A 19,310-nucleotide genomic window follows, 5' to 3' on the forward strand; every position below is an offset into this window, starting at 1 on the left:
GAATCCTCCCTCCACTGCAGCCCTGGACTCCAGGACATCTTTGATCGTTGGCCTAGTATGTCTGACCAGCCGTCCCAGCACCCTCTGCTGCAACCAGCTCACACACTCACACACACAGCTGGTGACAACCAAGACACAGAGGACAGTTTGACTGGTCTGACTGGTCTGACACCACTGGTACATGCTGAGCACAGAGAGACAGAGGACAGTTTGACTGGTCTGACTGGTCTAACACCACTGGTACATGCTGAGGAGGACAGAGAGACAGAGGACAGTTTGACTGGTCTGACTGGTCTAACAGCACTGGTACATGCTGAGCACAGAGAGACAGAGGACAGTTTGACTGGTCTGACTGGTCTAACAGCACTGGTACATGCCGAGGAGGACAGAGAGACAGAGAGACCAGGTAGCAGTCACACAGAGACTGGAGAGACCAGTGTGAGATGGGGGGAGACGAGGGAACCCCTGAGGGAGAAAGAGGGGGAGAGACGAGGGGAGACAGGAGAGAACAACGTGAGATGGGGGAAGACAGGGGGACAAATTGGAGAGAGAGAAGAGGGGAGATCAGGTGGGCCTCATGGGGACCTCATCCCCCCAACTCCAGAAACCGTTAAACTGACCACCTCCTCTGTCCAATCACCTCACACCATGAGGACTATCAACCAATCACCTCACACCATGAGGACTATCAACCAATCACCTCACGCCACGAGGACTATCAACCAATCACCTCATGCCACGAGGACGATCCACCATTCACCTCTCAACCAACCAACTCTTATTTCCCGTCCTCTCAACCAATCAACCCCCACCCCTCGACCTATCCACCAATCAGCTCACTCCACCCGCCTCCCTGATCAACCAGCAGTCTCTGTTGGTCCCCAGTCCCTGAAACCAAATCCCAAAACGCTCACACACCCTCACTCAGCCCCCAAAACAGATCCCAAACCAGACACCAAAACAGATCCCAAACCAGACACCAAAACAGATCCCAAAACAGATTCCAAACCTCCCCCTCAACCCAAAACGTTGCTAGACTCTTCCCCTGTCCCCTCCTCCCCCGCATCTCTGACTGACGAGGGCTTCACCCTCCAGCTCTCCCAGGATGCATCTCTCTCTCCCAGCAGCCCTAGCGGTGGGCTGGCCATCATAGACGTGGCGAGCGACAGAACACTGTTCTACACCTTTATAGAGGAATGGAGGAGGAAGGAGAGGTATTCCCTCGTTCCTGTCTGTCGAACGATAAGAGACGGAGGAGACGGAGGGACTGGAGGGAGGCAGATGAGAGGTAACTACACACACTCACACACACCCACACAGTCGCACACACGCATGCACAGACACACGCATGCACAGACACACGCACAGACACACACTCACGCACAGACACACACACACACACACACACGCACAGTCACGCACACACACACACAGACACACACACTCACACACACACACACTCTCGCACGCACACACACACACACATACACACACACACACACCAGGGCTACAATTTCCTTGCGGAGGCCCTATTGAGTGGCTGTAATGCCCCCCCCCAAACCAGATTCCTTTCTGAAGTTGTTCATTTGCAATGTCAAATCAAATTGTGTTTGTCACATGCGCCGAATACAACAGAATACAAACGCCAAGCGGGCTGTCATGTGCCTTTTTTCTGAGGAGTGGCTTCCGTCTGGCCAAATGTCTGAAATTATAATAATAGCCTATCAAATGTCTGAAATTCTAATAATAGCCTATCAAATGTCAGAAATTATAATAATGTCCTCCCAAATGTCTGAAATTATAATACGCCAATTAGATGAAAACATCGTCACCCATGATATGTGAAACGGAGCCAGCGCAGACCGTGAAAACAACAGTAAAATGGATTACATGTTGACATGCCACAGTATCCCGTCTAACATCAGCATTTCCCAGGCATCTTACCCGGGTTTCACATAGCTTTTACAGGTTATTGTAATCGGGGATATGATGTTTATACGTGTCCAGTAAAAACAGAATACTTGAGTATCCTGATGAATAACAGGATGTTGGTGAACATGTAAACCTATAACAGGATGTTGGTGAACATGTAAACCCTAACAGGATGTTGGTGAACATGTAAACCTATAACAGGATGTTGGTGAACATGTAAACCTATAACAGGATGTTGGTGAACATGTAAACCTATAACAGGATGTTGGTGAACATGTAAACCTATAACAGGATGTTGGTGAACATGTAAACCTATAACAGGATGTTGGTGAACATGTAAACCTATAACAGGATGTTGGTGAACATGTAAACCTATAACAGGATGTTGGTGAACATGTAAACCTATAACAGGATGTTGGTGAACATGTAAACCTATAACAGGATGTTGGTGAACATGTAAACCTATAACAGGATGTTGGTGAACATGTAAACCTATAACAGGATGTTGGTGAACATGTAAACCTATAACAGGATGTTGGTGAACGTGTAAAGCTGTAACAGGCCTGACTCACACACCCGACTACAGCTTATTGAGTGTTATCAATGTTTTCTGTGATTGAGTCCTAGTTATTGATGTTTCTGTGATTGAGTCCTCGTTATTGATGTTTCTGTGATTGAGTCCTAGTTATTGATGTTTCTGTGATTGAGTCCTAGTTATTGATGTTTCTGTGATTGAGTCCTAGTTATTGATGTTTCTGTGATTGAGTCCTCGTTATTGATGTTTCTGTGATTGAGTCCTAGTTATTGATGTTTCTGTGATTGAGTCCTAGTTATTGATGTTTCTGTGATTGAGTCCTAGTTATTGATGTTTCTGTGAGTCCTAGTTATTGATGTTTCTGTGATTGATTCGTAGTTATTCATGTTTCTGTGATGTTTGTAGGTCTTCCCTGGTGTTCCTCAGGAAGTGTGGTGTTAACAGGACTGGCTGTCTGCTGGGGAGGGACAGACTGTTACTACATATCACTACAGCAGCAGCAGCAGAGTACAGGTACACACACACACACACATATATACACACACACACACACACACACACACACACACACACACACACACACACACACACACACACACACACACACACACAACATTTCACTACGACAGGACAGCGGTACACACACACACACACACACACACTCTCTCTCTCTGTCATAGTAACGGTCCTCCAAGTTATAATTCCAGCAGTTAAATACAACGATCTATTTATGTGGATTTTGAACTGTATTGTTTCTTTGGGATAGTTGTACTGGCCTTCTGAGGTAGTTGAATCCACGTGAGATAGCTGTACTGGCCTTCTGAGGTAACTGAATCCACGTGAGATAGCTGTACTGGCCTTCTGAGGTAACTGAATCCACGTGAGATAGCTGTACTGGCCTTCTGAGGTAACTGAATCCAAGTTGTGCTTTCACTCTGACATGTCATGAACATGGAATTACTGTCCCACAGAGATGAGCTCCAGTCTGGCCCCGCCCCCGCTGGCTGCTGATTTGCCAGTTGGAGAGAGGGTGGAGCAGATGAGAGCCTGTCTGAGTAAGTCATTGGCCAACGGGGCAAGGGGTGTGGTCATGACTTATGACATCATCCAGGTGTACAAGACTCTGGTGCTGAGCTATGGTATCTCCCTGGAAGGACCCTGTGAAGACCTGAAGGTACACACACACACACAGATACACACACACACACACAGACACACACTGATACACACACACACACACAGATACACACACAGACACACTGATATATACACACACACTGATACACACACAGACATTTATATACATTTACACATTTATATACAAGCTGTGTAGGTGGAGTTTTATCTATCTGTGTGTGTGTGTGTGTGTGTGTGTGTGTGTGTGTGTGTGTGTGTGTGTGTGTGTGTGTGTGTGTGTGTGTGTGTGTGTGTGTGTGTGTGTGTGTGTGTGTGTGTGTGTGTGTGTGTGTGTGTGTGTTGTGTGTTGTGTGTGTGTGTTTAGGTGGCGTCTTGGCTGCTGGACCCGGGTAGTGAGGAGAGAACTCTAACCAACATGGTGACCTGCTACTGTCCGTCGGTACTACCGCTACTGGATGGACACTCCCACTCCCCCCGCCTACGGGCTGCCATAGACAGCGTGCTCATACACGGCACCATGTGTCACCTCACTGCCCTGCTGGAGAAAGATGGACTGATAGGTAAGGAACTCACATACAGATGGACTGATAGGTAGGGAACACACATACAGATGGACTGATAGGTAAGGAACACATACAGATGGACTGATAGGTAAGGAACACATACAGATGGACTGATAGGTAGGGAACACACATACAGATGGACTGATAGGTAAGGAACACATACAGATGGACTGATAGGTAAGGAACACATACAGATGGACTGATGGGTAAGGAACACACATACAGATGGACTGATGGGTAAGGAACACACATACAGATGGACTGATGGGTAAGGAACACACATACAGATGGACTGATGGGTAAGGAACACACATACAGATGGACTGATGGGTAAGGAACACACATACAGATGGACTGATGGGTAAGGAACACACATACAGATGGACTGATAGGTAAGGAACACACATACAGATGGACTGATAGGTAAGGAACACACATACAGATGGACTGATAGGTAAGGAACTCACATACAGATGGACTGATAGGTAAGGAACACATACAGATGGACTGATAGGTAGGGAACACACATACAGATGGACTGATAGGTAAGGAACACATACAGATGGACTGATAGGTAAGGAACACATACAGATGGACTGATGGGTAAGGAACACACATACAGATGGACTGATGGGTAAGGAACACACATACAGATGGACTGATGGGTAAGGAACACACATACAGATGGACTGATGGGTAAGGAACACACATACAGATGGACTGATGGGTAAGGAACACACATACAGATGGACTGATGGGTAAGGAACACACATACAGATGGACTGATGGGTAAGGAACACACATACAGATGGACTGATGGGTAAGGAACACACATACAGATGGACTGATAGGTAAGGAACACACATACAGATGGACTGATAGGTAGGGAACTCACATACAGATGGACTGATAGGTAGGGAACTCACATACAGATGGACTGATAGGTAAGGAACACACATACAGATGGACTGATGGGTAAGGAACTCACATACAGATGGACTGATGGGTAAGGAACACACATACAGATGGACTGATAGGTAGGGAACACACATATCTGACAGACGGACTTCTACCATGTCTGTCTCACTTAGCAGTTTTTGATCATTCTGTGTCTGTCTGCGGTGTCTGTCCTCTCTCTGTGTCTGTCTGCGGTGTCTGTCCTCTCTCTGTGTCTGTCTGCGGTGTCTGTCCTCTCTCTGTGTCTGTCTGCGGTGTCTGTCCTCTCTCTCTGTGTCTGTCTGCGGTGTCTGTCTGTCTGTCTCTGTCTGTCTCTCTGTCTGTCTGTCTCTCTCTCTCTGTCTCTCTCTCTGTCCCTCTCTCTCTGTCTCCGTCTCTCTCTCTCTCTCTGTCTGTCTGTCTGTCTGTCTGTCTGCGGTGTCTGTCCTCTCTGTGTGTCTGTCTGCGGTGTCTGTCCTCCATCTCTGTCTGCGGTGTCTGTCCTCTCTGTGTGTCTGCGGTGTCTGTCCTCTCTGTGTGTCTGCGGTGTCTGTCCTCTCTGTGTGTCTGCGGTGTCTGTCCTCTCTGTGTGTCTGCGGTGTCTGTCCTCTCTGTGTGTCTGCGGTGTCTGTCCTCTCTGTGTGTGTAGATGTGTTTCGCGGTGTGGAGATGCGGTCCCAGGTGTGCCTGGCGCTGCTAGAGCTGAATGGGATTGGCTTCAGCTGGGAGGAATGTGACAGGCAGAAACACGTGATGCAGGCCAAGCTGTCAGCTCTGGAGACGCAGGCCTACAGCCTTGCTGGACACAACTTCTCTCTGACTAGCAGCGACGATGTGGCACAGGTAGGGAGGGACACTACTTCCCCAAAACCTCCTCTGGACCACCGGACATTTCATATATTTGTTGTTTATTTGTTGTAACTATCGCCAAGTTCTTGACTAGGTGTTCAGGGTTACTAGGCAACTATCGTCAAGGTTACCACAACATCTCTGTTGCATTAATGTTCTAAGGCTCTGCATCATCATGTCTGTCTGTCTGTCTGTCTGTCTGTCTGTCTGTCTGTCTGTCTGTCTGTCTGTCTGTCTGTCTGTCTGTCTGTCTGTCTGTCTGTCTGTCTGTCTGTCTATTACTGTCTGTATTACTGTCTGTATTTCTGTCTGTCTGTCTGTGTGTATTACTGTCTGTGTGTCTGTCTGTCTGTCTGTGTCTGTCTGTGTCTCTGTGTCTGTCTGTGTCTGTCTGTCTGTCTGTCTGTCTGTCTGTCTGTCTGTCTGTCTGTCTGTGTCAGGTGTTGTTCCGTGAGCTGCGTCTGCCTCCAGGCTGTGATCTGAGCGGGGGGAGGGGTAAGAAGACCCTGGGGTACAGCAGGAGAGGAACAGGGAAACCGTTCAGTACCTCCAAGGTATAACACAGACACACACTGTGACGTTATTGGTCCTGGTCTGTGACATCACACGTGAATTAAAAAGGTGACATCATCAGGACATCCTGGCGAAGCTCCGTTCCCTCCACCCGTTGCCAGGGGTGATTCTGGAGTGGAGGAGGATCTCCAACGCCTTGACGACGGTGGTGTTTCCCCTGCAGAGAGAGAGACGACATCACCCCCTGCTGGTTATGGATAGAATACACCCCGTCGCCCAGACACACACTGCTACAGGTAACACACCCTGCTACAGGTAACACACCCTGCTACAGGTAACACACCCTGCTACAGGTAACACACCCTGCTACAGGTAACACACACTGCTACAGGTAACACCCTGCTACAGGTAACACCCCATCTCCCAGACACACCCTGCTACAGGTAACACACACTGCTACAGGTAACACACCCTGCTACAGGTAACACACACTGCTACAGGTAACACACCCTGCTACAGGTAACACACACTGCTACAGGTAACACCCCATCGCCCAGACACACACTGCTACAGGTAACACCCTGCTACAGGTAACACCCTGCTACAGGTAACACCCTGCTACAGGTAACACCCCATCGCCCAGACACACACTGCTACAGGTAACACCCCATCTCCCAGACACACACTGCTACAGGTAACACACTGCTACAGGTAACACCCCATCTCCCAAACACACCCTGCTACAGGTAACACCCCATCTCCCAGACACACCCTGCTACAGGTAACACCCTGCTACAGGTAACACCCCATCTCCCAGACACACCCTGCTACAGGTAACACCCCATCTCCCATACACACCCTGCTACAGGTAACACCCCATCTCCCAGACACACCCTGCTACAGGTAACACCCTGCTACAGGTAACACCCTGCTACAGGTAACACCCCATCTCCCAGACACACCCTGCTACAGGTAACACCCCATCTCCCAGACACACCCTGCTACAGGTAACACCCCATCTCCCAGACACACCCTGCTACAGGTAACACCCTGCTACAGGTAACACCCTGCTACAGGTAACACACTGCTACAGGTAACACACACTGCTACAGGTAACACCCCGTCTCCCAGACACACACTGCTACAGGTAACACCCTGCTACAGGTAACACACTGCTACAGGTAACACACCCTGCTACAGGTAACACCCTGCTACAGGTAACACCCTGCTACAGGTAATCTATCTGGAGATGAATGTACTGATGGATGACTACAATGTAATGTAATGTAGTGTAGTGTAGTGTGGTGTAGCGTAATGTAGCGTAGCGTAATGTAATGTAGTGTAGCGTAGCGTAGTGTAATGTAGTGTAATGTTGTGTAGCGTAGTGTAGTGTAGCGTAGCGTAATGTAGTGTGGTGTAGCGTAGTGTAATGTAATGTTGTGTAGTGTAGCGTAGTGTAATGTAGTGTTGTGTAGCGTAGTGTTGTGTAGCGTAGTGTAGTGTAGCGTAGTGTAATGTTGTGTAGCGTAGTGTTGTGTAGCGTAGCGTAATGTAGTGTAGCGTAATGTAGTGTAGCGTAGCGTAATGTAATGTAGTGTAGCGTAGCGTAGTGTAATATAGTGTAATGTAATGTTGTGTAGCGTAGTGTAGCGTAGCGTAATGTAGTGTAGTGTGGTGTAGCGTAGTGTAATGTAATGTTGTGTAGTGTAGCGTAGTGTAATGTAGTGTTGTGTAGCGTAGTGTTGTGTAGCGTAGCGTAATGTAGTGTAGTGTGGTGTAGTGTAGCGTAGTGTAGCGTAGTGTAATGTTGTGTAGCGTAGTGTAGCGTAGTGTAATGTTGTGTAGCGTAGTGTAGCGTAGTGTTGTGTAGCGTAGTGTTGTGTAGCGTAGCGTAATGTAGTGTGGTGTAGTGTAGCGTAGTGTAATGTTGTGTAGCGTAGTGTAGCGTAGCGTAGTGTAATGTTGTGTAGCGTAGTGTAGCGTAGCGTAGCGTAGTGTAGTGTAGTGTAGTGTAATGTAGTGTAGCGTAGTGTAGTGTAGTGTACACACTAATTATTTATACATCAGTCTGCTTGTGTCTGTCTGCGTTCTGTCTGCGTCTCTGTCTGCGTCTCTGTCTGCGTGTCTGTCTGCGTGTCTGTCTGTCTGCGTGTCTGTCTGTCTGCGTGTCTGTCTGCGTGTCTGTCCACAGGCAGAGTGAGCTTCACAGAGCCAAACATCCAGAACGTTCCGAAGGACTTTGAGATCCAGATGGCCTCTGTGGTGGAGGAGAGCCCGCCCTCACAAGATGGCCGCCGAACTGGGTGGGAATAACTATCTATTATACTGTTAAACTATTTATAACTACTAACCCTAACCTTCACAAGATGGCTGCCGGACTGGGTTGGAATAACTATTTCTAACTACTAACCCTAACCTTCACAAGATGGCTGCCGGACTGGGTTGGAATAACTATTTTAACTACTAACCCTAACCTTCACAAGATGGCCGCCGGACTGGGTGGGAATAACTATTTATAACTACTAACCCTAACCTTCACAAGATGGCCGCTGGACTGGGTTGGAATAACTATTTCTAACTACTAACCCTAACCTTGACAAGATGGCCGCCGGACTGGGTGGGAATAGCAATTTATAACTACTAACCCTAACCTTCACAAGATGGCCGCCGGACAGGGTTGGAATAACTATTAATAACTACTAACCCTAACCTTCACAAGATGGCCGCCGGACTGGGTGGGAATAACTATTTATAACTACTAACCCTAACCTTCACAAGATGGCCGCCGGACTGGGTGGGAATAACTATTTATAACTACTAACCCTAACCTTCACAAGATGGCCGCCGGACTGGGTGGGAATAACTATTTATAACTACTAACCCTAACCTTCACAAGATGGCCGCTGGACTGGGTTGGAATAACTATTTATAACTACTAACCCTAACCTTCACAAGATGGCCGCCGGACTGGGTGGGAATAACCAGTTGTGGGAAAAGTACCCAATAGTCATACTGTAGTAAAAGTATAGATACCTTCATAGAAAGTTACTCAAGTAAAAGTGAAAGTTACCCAGTAAAATACTACAGGAGTAAAAGTCTAAAAGTATTTGGTTCTAAATATATTTAACTATCAAAAGTAAATGTAATTGATAAAATATACTTAAGTATCAAAAGTAAAAGTATAAATCATTTAAAATTCCTTGTATTAAACAAAGCAGACGGCACCATTTTCTTGTTTTAAAATGTATGGATAGCCAGGGGCACGCTCCAACACTCAGACATAATTTACAAACGCTGCATTTGTGTTTCGTGAGTCCGACAGATCAGAGGCAGTAGGGATCCTGTCGTACTAAGCATTCAAAATGTAACGAGTACTTTTGGGTGTCCACTCACTGACTCACCCAATGACTTGTCCACTCACTGACTCACCCAATGACATGTCCACTCACTGACTCACCCAATGACATGTCCACTCACTGACTCACCCAATGACTTGTCCACTCACTGACTCACCCAATGACATGTCCACTCACTGACTCACCCAATGACTTGTCCACTCACTGACTCACCCAATGACATGTCCACTCACTGACTCACCCAATGACATGTCCACTCACTGACTCACCCAATGACATGTCCACTCAGGCTCAAATCAAGATACTCCAGCTGTAGGCTTAAATGGTGCTGTTTGCTAAATGTTGGGAGTTGAGAAATAATTTTGGTAGCTACGGACAGATGAGATTCTCCTCTTTTCAGTAGGCCTAGTCGTTTGCTTTCCAAACTGTTTACCCACAATTGTATTTGTATGCTCCCTGACAGCCGCAACTCAACAATCAGCTGTTTGGTATTTGCTGAACTGCTCAGATTTCGGGATTCCCGACTGTGGGCCTGGGTGCTTAAAAACAATCCACAGAATAAGCTAATGATGTTCTGTGCCTAAATATGTGTTCGTTCTTCTCAGTAGGGGCCGTTCCAGGCTGATCAGACCTCCTCCTCCTCCTGAAGGAGCCGTGGCCTTCTCCGTCAGCATGAGACACGCCTTTGTACCTTTCACAGGTAACTCCTCCCCCTGACACCTTTCACAGGTAACTCCTCCCCCTCACACCTTTCACAGGTAACTCTTCTCCCTAACACTTTTCACAGGTAACTCCTCCCCCTCACACCTTTCACAGGTAACTCCTCCCCCTCACACCTTTCACAGGTAACTCCTCCCCCTCACACCTTTCACAGGTAACTCCTCCCCCTCACACCTTTCACAGGTAACTCCTCCCCCTAATACCTTTCACAGGTAACTCCTCCCCCTCACACCTTTCACAGGTAACTCCTCCCCCTCACACCATAGAGCTCATCTCCTTCTGCATTTAACACCATGCAGCCGGCCATCCTAGTTCAATCTCAACCATGGCCTTCTCATGGATTATGGATTTTTTAACTGCCAGGCCACAGAGAGTCTATACTAATGGTACCATGTCAGACAGCTTCAGTGCTTCTATGATGTTTTATCCTGCCTGCCTGCCTGCCTGCCTGCCTGCCTGCCTGCCTGCCTGCCTGCCTGCCTGCCTGCCTGCCTGCCCGCCCGCCCATGCTAAAACAGTCTTTGGGCCAAGAGGGCCCTCTAGCCAACCCATCCTTTTATCCAAAGCGCCTGACAGTCATGCGTGAATACATTTTACAAATCCCCAGCGGGAGTTGAACCCACAACCCTTGATGTGTAAGCTCCATGCTCTGCCGACTGAGCCACCTTTATGGTATTCCTAATTTCACTCCTCCCTCTCTCAATTCAATTTAAAATGTAAAAGCCTTTATTGGCATGGGAAACATATGTTAACATTGCCAAAGCAAGTGAAGTAGATAATAAACAATAAAAATAACAGTAAACATTACACTCACAGAAGTTCCAAATGAATAAAGACATTACAAATGTCATATTATGTCTATATAGAGTGTTGTAACGATGTGCAAATAGTTAAAGTACAAAAGGGAAAATAAATAAACATAAATATGGGTTGTATTTACAATGGTGTTTGTTCTTCACTGGTTGACCTTTTCTTGTGGCAACAGGTCACAGATCTTCCTGCTGTGATGGAACACTGGTATTTCACCCAGTAGATATGGGAGTTTATCAAAATTAGGTTTGTTTTCTAATTCTTTGTGGATCTGTGTAATCTGAGGGAAATATGTGTCTCTAATATGGTCCTACATTTGGCAGGAGGTTAGGAAGTGCAGATCAGTTTCCACCTCATTTTGTGGGCAGTGTTGCACATAGCCTATCTTCTCTTGAGACCCATGTCTGCCTACAGAGGCCTTTCTCAATCGCAAGGCTATGCTCACTGAGTCTGTACATAGTCAAAGCATTTCATTAAGTTTGGGTCAGTCACAGTGGTCAGGTATTCTGCCTCTGTGTACTCTCTGTTTAGGACCAAATAGCATTCTAGTTTGCTCTGTTTTTTTGTTAATTACTTGACACATTGGAAAGAATTATCTTTTTGTTTTCTCATGATTAAGTTGGGTGTAATTGTGTTGCTGTCCTGGGGCTCTGTGGGGTCTGTTTGTGAACAGAGCCCCAGGACCAGCTTGCTTAGGGGACTCTTCTCCAGGTTCATCTCTCTGTAGAGGTTCAGTTGGTAGAGCATGGTGTTTGCAACGCCAGGGTTGTGGGTTTGATTCCCACGGGGGGCCAGTACGGTGGGGGAAAAAAAAAAAATGTATGAAATGTATGCATTCACTACTGTAAGTCGCTCTGGATAAGAGCGTCTGCTAAATGACTAAAATGTAATGTAAAATGTAGATGATGGCTTTGTTATGGAAGGTTTGGGAATCGCTTCCTTTTAGGTGGTTGTAGAATTTAACGTCTCTTTTCTGGATTTTGATAATTAGCGGGTATCGGCCTAATTCTGCTCTGCATGCATTATTTGGTGTTTTATGTTGTACACGGAGGATATTTTTGCAGAATTCTGCATGCAGAGTCTCAATTTGGTGTTTGTCCCATTTTGTGAATTCTTGGTTGGTGAGCAGACCCCAGACCTCATAACCATAAAGGGCAATGGGTTCTATAACTGATTCAAGTATTTTTAGCCAGATCCTAATTGGTATGCTTCTCTCTCTCCCGTGCTGTCCAAATTCTCTCTCTCTCTCTCCCTATCTCTTTCTCCCTCTCCCCTCTCTCTCTCCGTCCCTCTCTCTTTCTCCCTCCTCCTCCCTCTCTCCCCCCCTCTATATCCTCCCTCTCCCCTCTCTCTCTCTCCCCCTTCTCTTTCTCTCTCCCCACTCTGCCCCTACCTCTGTCTATCCATCCCTCTCCCTTCCCTCCCCACGCTCTTTCTCCTCTCCCCCATCTCTCTCTCTCCTTACCCCCCCCCCTCTCTCTCCTTACCTCTCCTCTCTCTCCTTACCTCTCCCCCTCACCTCTCCCCCTCACCTCTCCCCTCTCTCCCCCCCTCTCCCTCCTCTCCTCTCCCCCCCTCTCCCTCCTCTCCCCCCCTCCTCTCCTCTCCCTCCCCCTCCCCTCCTCTCCCTCCTCTCCCCCTCTCCCTCCTCTCCTCTCCCCCCTCTCCTCCCCTCCTCCCTCCCCTCTCCCTCCTCTCCTCTCCCTCCCCCCTCCCTCCTCTCCTCTCCCTCCTCTCCCTCCCCTCTCCCTCCTCTCCTCTCCCCCCTCTCTCCAGGAGGGATGGTATTAGCAGCAGATTATTCCCAGTTGGAGCTCAGAGTGTTGGCTCACCTCTCTAAGGACAGACGTCTGCTACAGGTCACACACACACACACACACACACACACACACACACACACACACACACACACACACACACACACAGCTTGGTGATGCTACTTTGACCTGACCTTGTCTAAATGTGTGCCAGGTGTTGAATGGAGGAGCTGATGTGTTCCGCTGCATCGCTGCTGAGTGGAAGAACATTCAGCTGGAGACTGTAGACGACAGGCTGAGACAACAGGCTAAACAGGTACACGCACGCACGCGCACACACACACACAGCATACACACACACACACACACACACACAGCATACACACACACACACACACACACACAGCATACACACAGACACACACACAGCATGCACACACACGCACACACACACACACACACACACACACACACACACAGCATACACACACACACACACACAGCATACAGTTTTACTGTCCTTGTGGGGACCTAAAATGTATTTCTATTCAACATAACCCCAAAGCAGCCATTGTGGGAATCTGGGAAATGTCCCACGAGGGAGAATTCCTGCTACCCAGTAACACGCACTGCATTTGTTTCCAACTTGATGTTTGTTCATTATAGTGTGTGTGTGTGTGTGTGTGTGTGTGTGTGTGTGTGTGTGTGTGTGTGTGTGTGTGTGTGTGTGTGTGTGTGTGTGTGTGTGTGTGTGTGTGTGTGTGTGTGTGTGTGTGTGTGTGTATGCTGTGTGTGTGTGTGTGTGTATGCTGTGTGTGTATGCTGTGTATGTGTGTGTGTGTGTGTGTGTGGTGTGTATGGTGTGTGTGTGTGTGTGTATGCGTATGCTGTGTGTGCGTGTGTGTGTGTGTGTGTGTGTGGTGTGTGTGTGTGTGTGTGTGTGTATGCTGTGTGTGTGTGTGTGTGTATGCTGTGTGTGTATGCTGTGTATGTGTGTGTGTGTGTGTGTGTGGTGTGTATGGTGTGTGTGTGTGTGTGTATGCGTATGCTGTGTGTGCGTGTGTGTGTGTGTGCGTGCGTGCGTGTGTGTGTCTGTGTGTGTGTGTGTAGATATGTTATGGTATAATCTATGGGATGGGAGCCAAGTCTCTGGGAGAGCAGATGGGGATAGAGGAGGACGATGCAGGTGCCTATATCGAGAGCTTCAAGGACCGATACACAGGTACACACACAAATGTGGCTGGCTGGGAGTGTGTGTGACTACAGCAACATACATACTTATATGTATATTAGCTTTTCTGCTTGATGAAAATGGAGCTGTGTGATTTACTGTGAGTGATTTACTGTGTGTCATTCACTGTGTGAGTGATTTACTGTGTGAGTGATTTACTGTGAGTGATTTACTGTGTGAGTGATTTACTGTGTGAGTGATTTACTGTGTGTGTGTCCAGGTATCCATAGGTTCCTGAAGGAGACAGTGCGTAGCTGTGTGAAGAAGGGTTTTGTCCAGACTCTACTAGGGAGGAGGAGATACCTACCTAACATCAACACCAACGGCTACACCAGGAAACAGGTAGCTAACAGGACACACCAACACCAGGAAACAGGTAGCTAACATCACACACCAACACCAGGAAACAGGTAGCTAACATCACACACCAACACCAGGAAACAGGTAGCTAACATCACACACCAACACCAGGAAACAGGTAGCTAACATCACACACCAACACCAGGAAACAGGTAGCTAACATCACACACCAACACCAGGAAACAGGTAGCTAACAGGACACACCAACACCAGGAAACAGGTAGCTAACATCACACACCAACACCAGGAAACAGGTAGCTAACATCACATACCAACACCAGGAAACAGGTAGCTAACATCACACACCAACACCAGGAAACAGGTAGCTAACAGGACACACCAACACCAGGAAACAGGTAGCTAACATCACACACCAACACCAGGAAACAGGTAGCTAACATCACACACCAACACCAGGAAACAGGTAGCTAACATCACACACCAACACCAGGAAACAGGTAGCTAACATCACACACCAACACCAGGAAACAGGTAGCTAACATCACACACCAACACCAGGAAACAGGTAGCTAACATCAGACACCAACACCAGGAAACAGGTAGCTAACATCAGACACCAACACCAGGAAACAGGTAGGTAACATCACACACCAACACCAGGAAACAGGTAGCTAACAGGACACACCAACACCAGGAAACAGGTAGCTAACATCACACACCAACACCAGGAAACAGGTAGCTAACAGGACACACCAACACCAGGAAACAGGTAGCTAACATCAACACCAACGGCTACACCAGGAAACAGGTAGCTAACATCACACACCAACACCAGGAAACAGGTAGCTAACATAAACATGCTAACATAACACAGTGTCTCTTCACAGTCCCCGCTGTTCCATAAGGTGTATTTTTATCTGGTTTTAAATCTGATTCTACTGCTGCATCAGTTACCTGATGTGGAATAGAGTTCCATGTAGTCATGGCTCTATGTAGTACTGTGTGCCTCCCATAGTCTGTTCTGGACTTGGGGACTGTGAAGAGACCTCTGGTGGCATGTCTTGTGGGGTATGGATGGGTGTCTGAGCTGTGTGCTAGTCGTTTAAACAGACACCTTGGTACATTCAGCTTGTTAGCTGTTAGCTACCTCTTACTATAACAAGTTGTGATGACGTCAATCTCTGCTCCACTTGAGCCAAGAGAGATTTACATGAATATTATCTCTCTGTGTCCATCCAAGAGCCAGCCGTGCTGCCCTGTTCTGAGCCAATTTTTCTTACTTTTACATTTTAGTCATTTAGCAGACGCTCTTATCCAGAGCGACTTACAGTAGTGAATGCATACATTTCATACATTTTTTTTTCTCCCCCCCGTACTGGTCCCCCGTGGGAATCGAACCCACAACCCTGGCGTTGCAAACACCATGCTCTGCCAACTGAGCCACACGGGACCACTTTGTGGCACCTGACCACACGACTGAACAGTAGTCCAGGTGCGACTAGGGCTGTTACGGTGACCGTATTACCGCCACACCAGCGGTCACGAGTCATGAAGGCAGTCAAATTCCAAGTGACCGTTTAGTCACGGTAATTAGGCTTCTCCAAGCTCTGATGCTGGATGATAGTGGGGTGAACAGGCAGTGGCTCGGGTGGTTGATGTCCTTGATGATCTGCTGTAGGTGTCCTGGAGGGCAGGTAGTTTGCCCCCCGGTAATGCGTTGGGTAGACCGCACCACCCTCTGGAGAGCCCTGTGGTTGTGGGCGGTGCAGTTTCCGTACCAGGCGGTGATACAGCCTGACAGGATGCTCTCAATTGTGCATCTGTAAAGGTTTGTGAGGGTTTTAGGTGACAAGCCACATTTCTGTTGCCCCTTCTTCACCACACTGTGGTGACGTTGAGTGAGAGGTTGTTTTCCTGAACACCACACTCCAAGTGCCCTCACCTCCTCCCTATAGGCTGTCTCGTCGTCGTTGGTCATTAGTAGCCTACTAAACTTGCTAACTGCCCGATACTCAACACTCTATTGCAAATTAATTTGAAAAAATCTAATCAAATAGAGGCCGGGGACTTTAATGCAGGTAAACTTAAATCCGTTTTACCTCATTTCTATCAGCATGTTAAATGTGCAACCAGAGGGAAAAAACCTCTGGACCACCTTTATTCCACACACAGAGACACATACAAAGCTCTCCCTGGCCCTCTATTTGGCAAGTCTGACCATAATTCTATCCTCCTGATTCCTGCTTACAAGCAAAAACTAAAGCAGGAAGTACCAGTGACTAGATCAATAAAAAAGTGGTCAGATGAAGCAAATGCTAAACTACAGGACTGTTTTGCTATCACAGACTGGAATATGTCCCGGGATTACTCCGATGGCATTGAGGAGTACACCACATCTGTCATTGGCTTCATCAATAAATGCATCGATGATGTCATCCCCACAGTGACTGTACGTACATACAGTGGGGGAAAAAAGTATTTGATCCCCTGCTGATTTTGTATGTTTGCCCACTGACAAAGAAATGATCAGTCTATAATTTTAATGGTAGGTTTATTTGAACAGTGAGAGACAGAATAACAACAAAAATATCCAGAAAAACGCATGTCAAAAATGTTATAAATTGATTTGCATTTTAATGAGGGAAATAAGTATTTGACCCCCTCTCAAATCAGAAAGATTTCTGGCTCCCAGGTGTCTTTTATACAGGTAACGAGCTGAGATTAGGAGCACACTCTTAAAGGGAGTGCTCCTAACCGCAGCTTGTTACCTGTAAAAAAGACACCTGTCCACAGAAGCAATCAATCAATCAGATATCAAACTCTCCACCATGGCCAAGACCAAAGAGCTCTCCAAGGATATCAGGGACTAGATTGTAGACCTACACAAGGCTGGAATGGGCTACAAGACCATCACCAAGCAGCTTGGTGAGAAGGTGACAACATTTGGTGCGATTATTCGCAAATGGAAGAAACACAAAAGAACTGTCAATATCCCTCGGCCTGGGACTCCATGCAAGATCTCACCTCGTGGAGTTGCAATGATCATGAGAATGGTGAGGATTCAGCCCAGAACTACACGGGAGGGTCTTGTCAATGATCTCAAGGCAGCTGGAACCATAGTCACCAAGAAAACAATTGGTAACACACTACGCCGTGAAGGACTTAAATCATGCAGAGCCCGCGAGGTCCCCCTGCTCAAGAATACATATACATGCCCGTCTGAAGTTTGCCAATGAACATCTGAATGATTCAGAGGACAACTGGTGAAAGTGTTGTGGTAAGATGAGACCAAAATGGTGCTCTTTGGCATCAACTCAACTCGCTGTGTTTGGAGGAGGAGGAATGCTGCCTATGACCCCAACAAAACCATATCCACCGTCAAACACGGAGGTGGAAACATTGTGCTTTGGGGGTGTTTTTCTGCTAAGGGGACAGGACACCTTCACCGCATCATTTGACGGGGCCATGTACTGTCAAATCTTGGGTGAGAACCTCCTTCCCTCAGCCAGGGCATTGAAAATGGGTCGTGGATGGGTATTCCAGCATGACAATGACACACGGCCAAAGCAACAAAGGAGTGGCTCAAGAAGAAGCACATTAAGGTCCTGGAGTGGCCTAGCCAGTCTCCAGACCTTAATCCCATAGAACATCTGTGGAGGGAGCTGAAGGTTCGAGTTGTCAAACGTCAGCCTCGAAACCTTAATGACTTGGAGAAGATCTGCAAAGAGGAGTGGGACAAAATCCCTCCTGAGATGTGTGCACACCTGGTGGCCAACTACAAGAAACATCTGACCTCTGTGATTGCCAACAAGGGTTTTGCCACCAAGTATTAAGTCATGTTTTGCAGAGGGGTCAAATACTTATTTTCCTCATTAAAATGCAAATCATTTTATAACATTTTTGACATGCGTTTTTCAGGTTTTTTGTTGTTGTTGTTATTCCGTCTCTCACTGTTCAAATAAACCTACCATTAAAATTATAGACTGATCATTTCTTTGTAAGTGGGCAAACGTACAAAATCAGCAGGGGATCAAATACTTTTTTCCCCCACTGTACCCCAACCAGAAGCCATGGATTACAGGCAACATCTGCACTGAGCTAAAGGGTAGAGCTGCTGCATTCAAGGAGCGGGACTCTAACCTGGGAAGCTTATAAGAAATCCCGTTATGCCCAGGCAAAGCGTCAATATGGGACTAAGATTGAATCCTACTACACCGGCTCTGACGCTCATCGGATGTGGCAGACTATTACAGATTACAAATGGAAGCACAGCCGCGAGCTGCCCAGTGACACGAGCTAAATTACTTCTATTCTCGCTTCGAGGCAAGTAACACTGAAACATGCATGAGAGCATCAGCTGTTCCGGAAGACTGTGTGATCACACTCTCCGTAACCGATGTAAGACCTTTACACAGGTCAACATTCACAAGGCCGCAGGGCCAGACGGATTACCAGGACGTGTACTCCGAGCATGCGCTGACCAACTGGCAAGTGTCTTCACTGACATGTTCTACCATTTAACACCAACATGTTTCAAGCAGACCACCATAGTCCCTGTGCCCAAGAACACCCAAGGTAACCTTTCTAAATGACTACCGACCCGTAGCATTCATTACATTTTAGTCATTTAGCAGACACTCTTATCCAGAG

At 47.3% G+C, this 19,310-nt stretch overlaps 1 protein-coding gene across 1 annotated transcript in view; it reads left to right on the forward strand.

Annotated features, from left to right (window-relative positions):
* The window catches only part of polq (polymerase (DNA directed), theta), a 76,923-nt gene that overhangs the window by 38,032 nt on the left and 19,581 nt on the right, over window positions 1–19,310 (forward strand). Inside the window, exons 19-31 of the mRNA XM_029766755.1 lie at window positions 365–1,288; window positions 2,873–2,980; window positions 3,439–3,641; window positions 3,969–4,164; window positions 5,753–5,946; window positions 6,393–6,506; window positions 6,587–6,761; window positions 8,657–8,768; window positions 10,427–10,521; window positions 13,128–13,210; window positions 13,323–13,424; window positions 14,219–14,330; window positions 14,560–14,681. Coding sequence (XP_029622615.1) covers window positions 365–1,288; window positions 2,873–2,980; window positions 3,439–3,641; window positions 3,969–4,164; window positions 5,753–5,946; window positions 6,393–6,506; window positions 6,587–6,761; window positions 8,657–8,768; window positions 10,427–10,521; window positions 13,128–13,210; window positions 13,323–13,424; window positions 14,219–14,330; window positions 14,560–14,681 — 2,540 coding nt within the window. The remainder of the gene's footprint in view (window positions 1–364; window positions 1,289–2,872; window positions 2,981–3,438; window positions 3,642–3,968; window positions 4,165–5,752; window positions 5,947–6,392; window positions 6,507–6,586; window positions 6,762–8,656; window positions 8,769–10,426; window positions 10,522–13,127; window positions 13,211–13,322; window positions 13,425–14,218; window positions 14,331–14,559; window positions 14,682–19,310) is intronic.

This window comes from Salmo trutta, chromosome 12 (genome assembly GCF_901001165.1).
Source record: "Salmo trutta chromosome 12, fSalTru1.1, whole genome shotgun sequence".
NCBI classification, from domain to species: Eukaryota; Metazoa; Chordata; class Actinopteri; order Salmoniformes; family Salmonidae; genus Salmo; species Salmo trutta.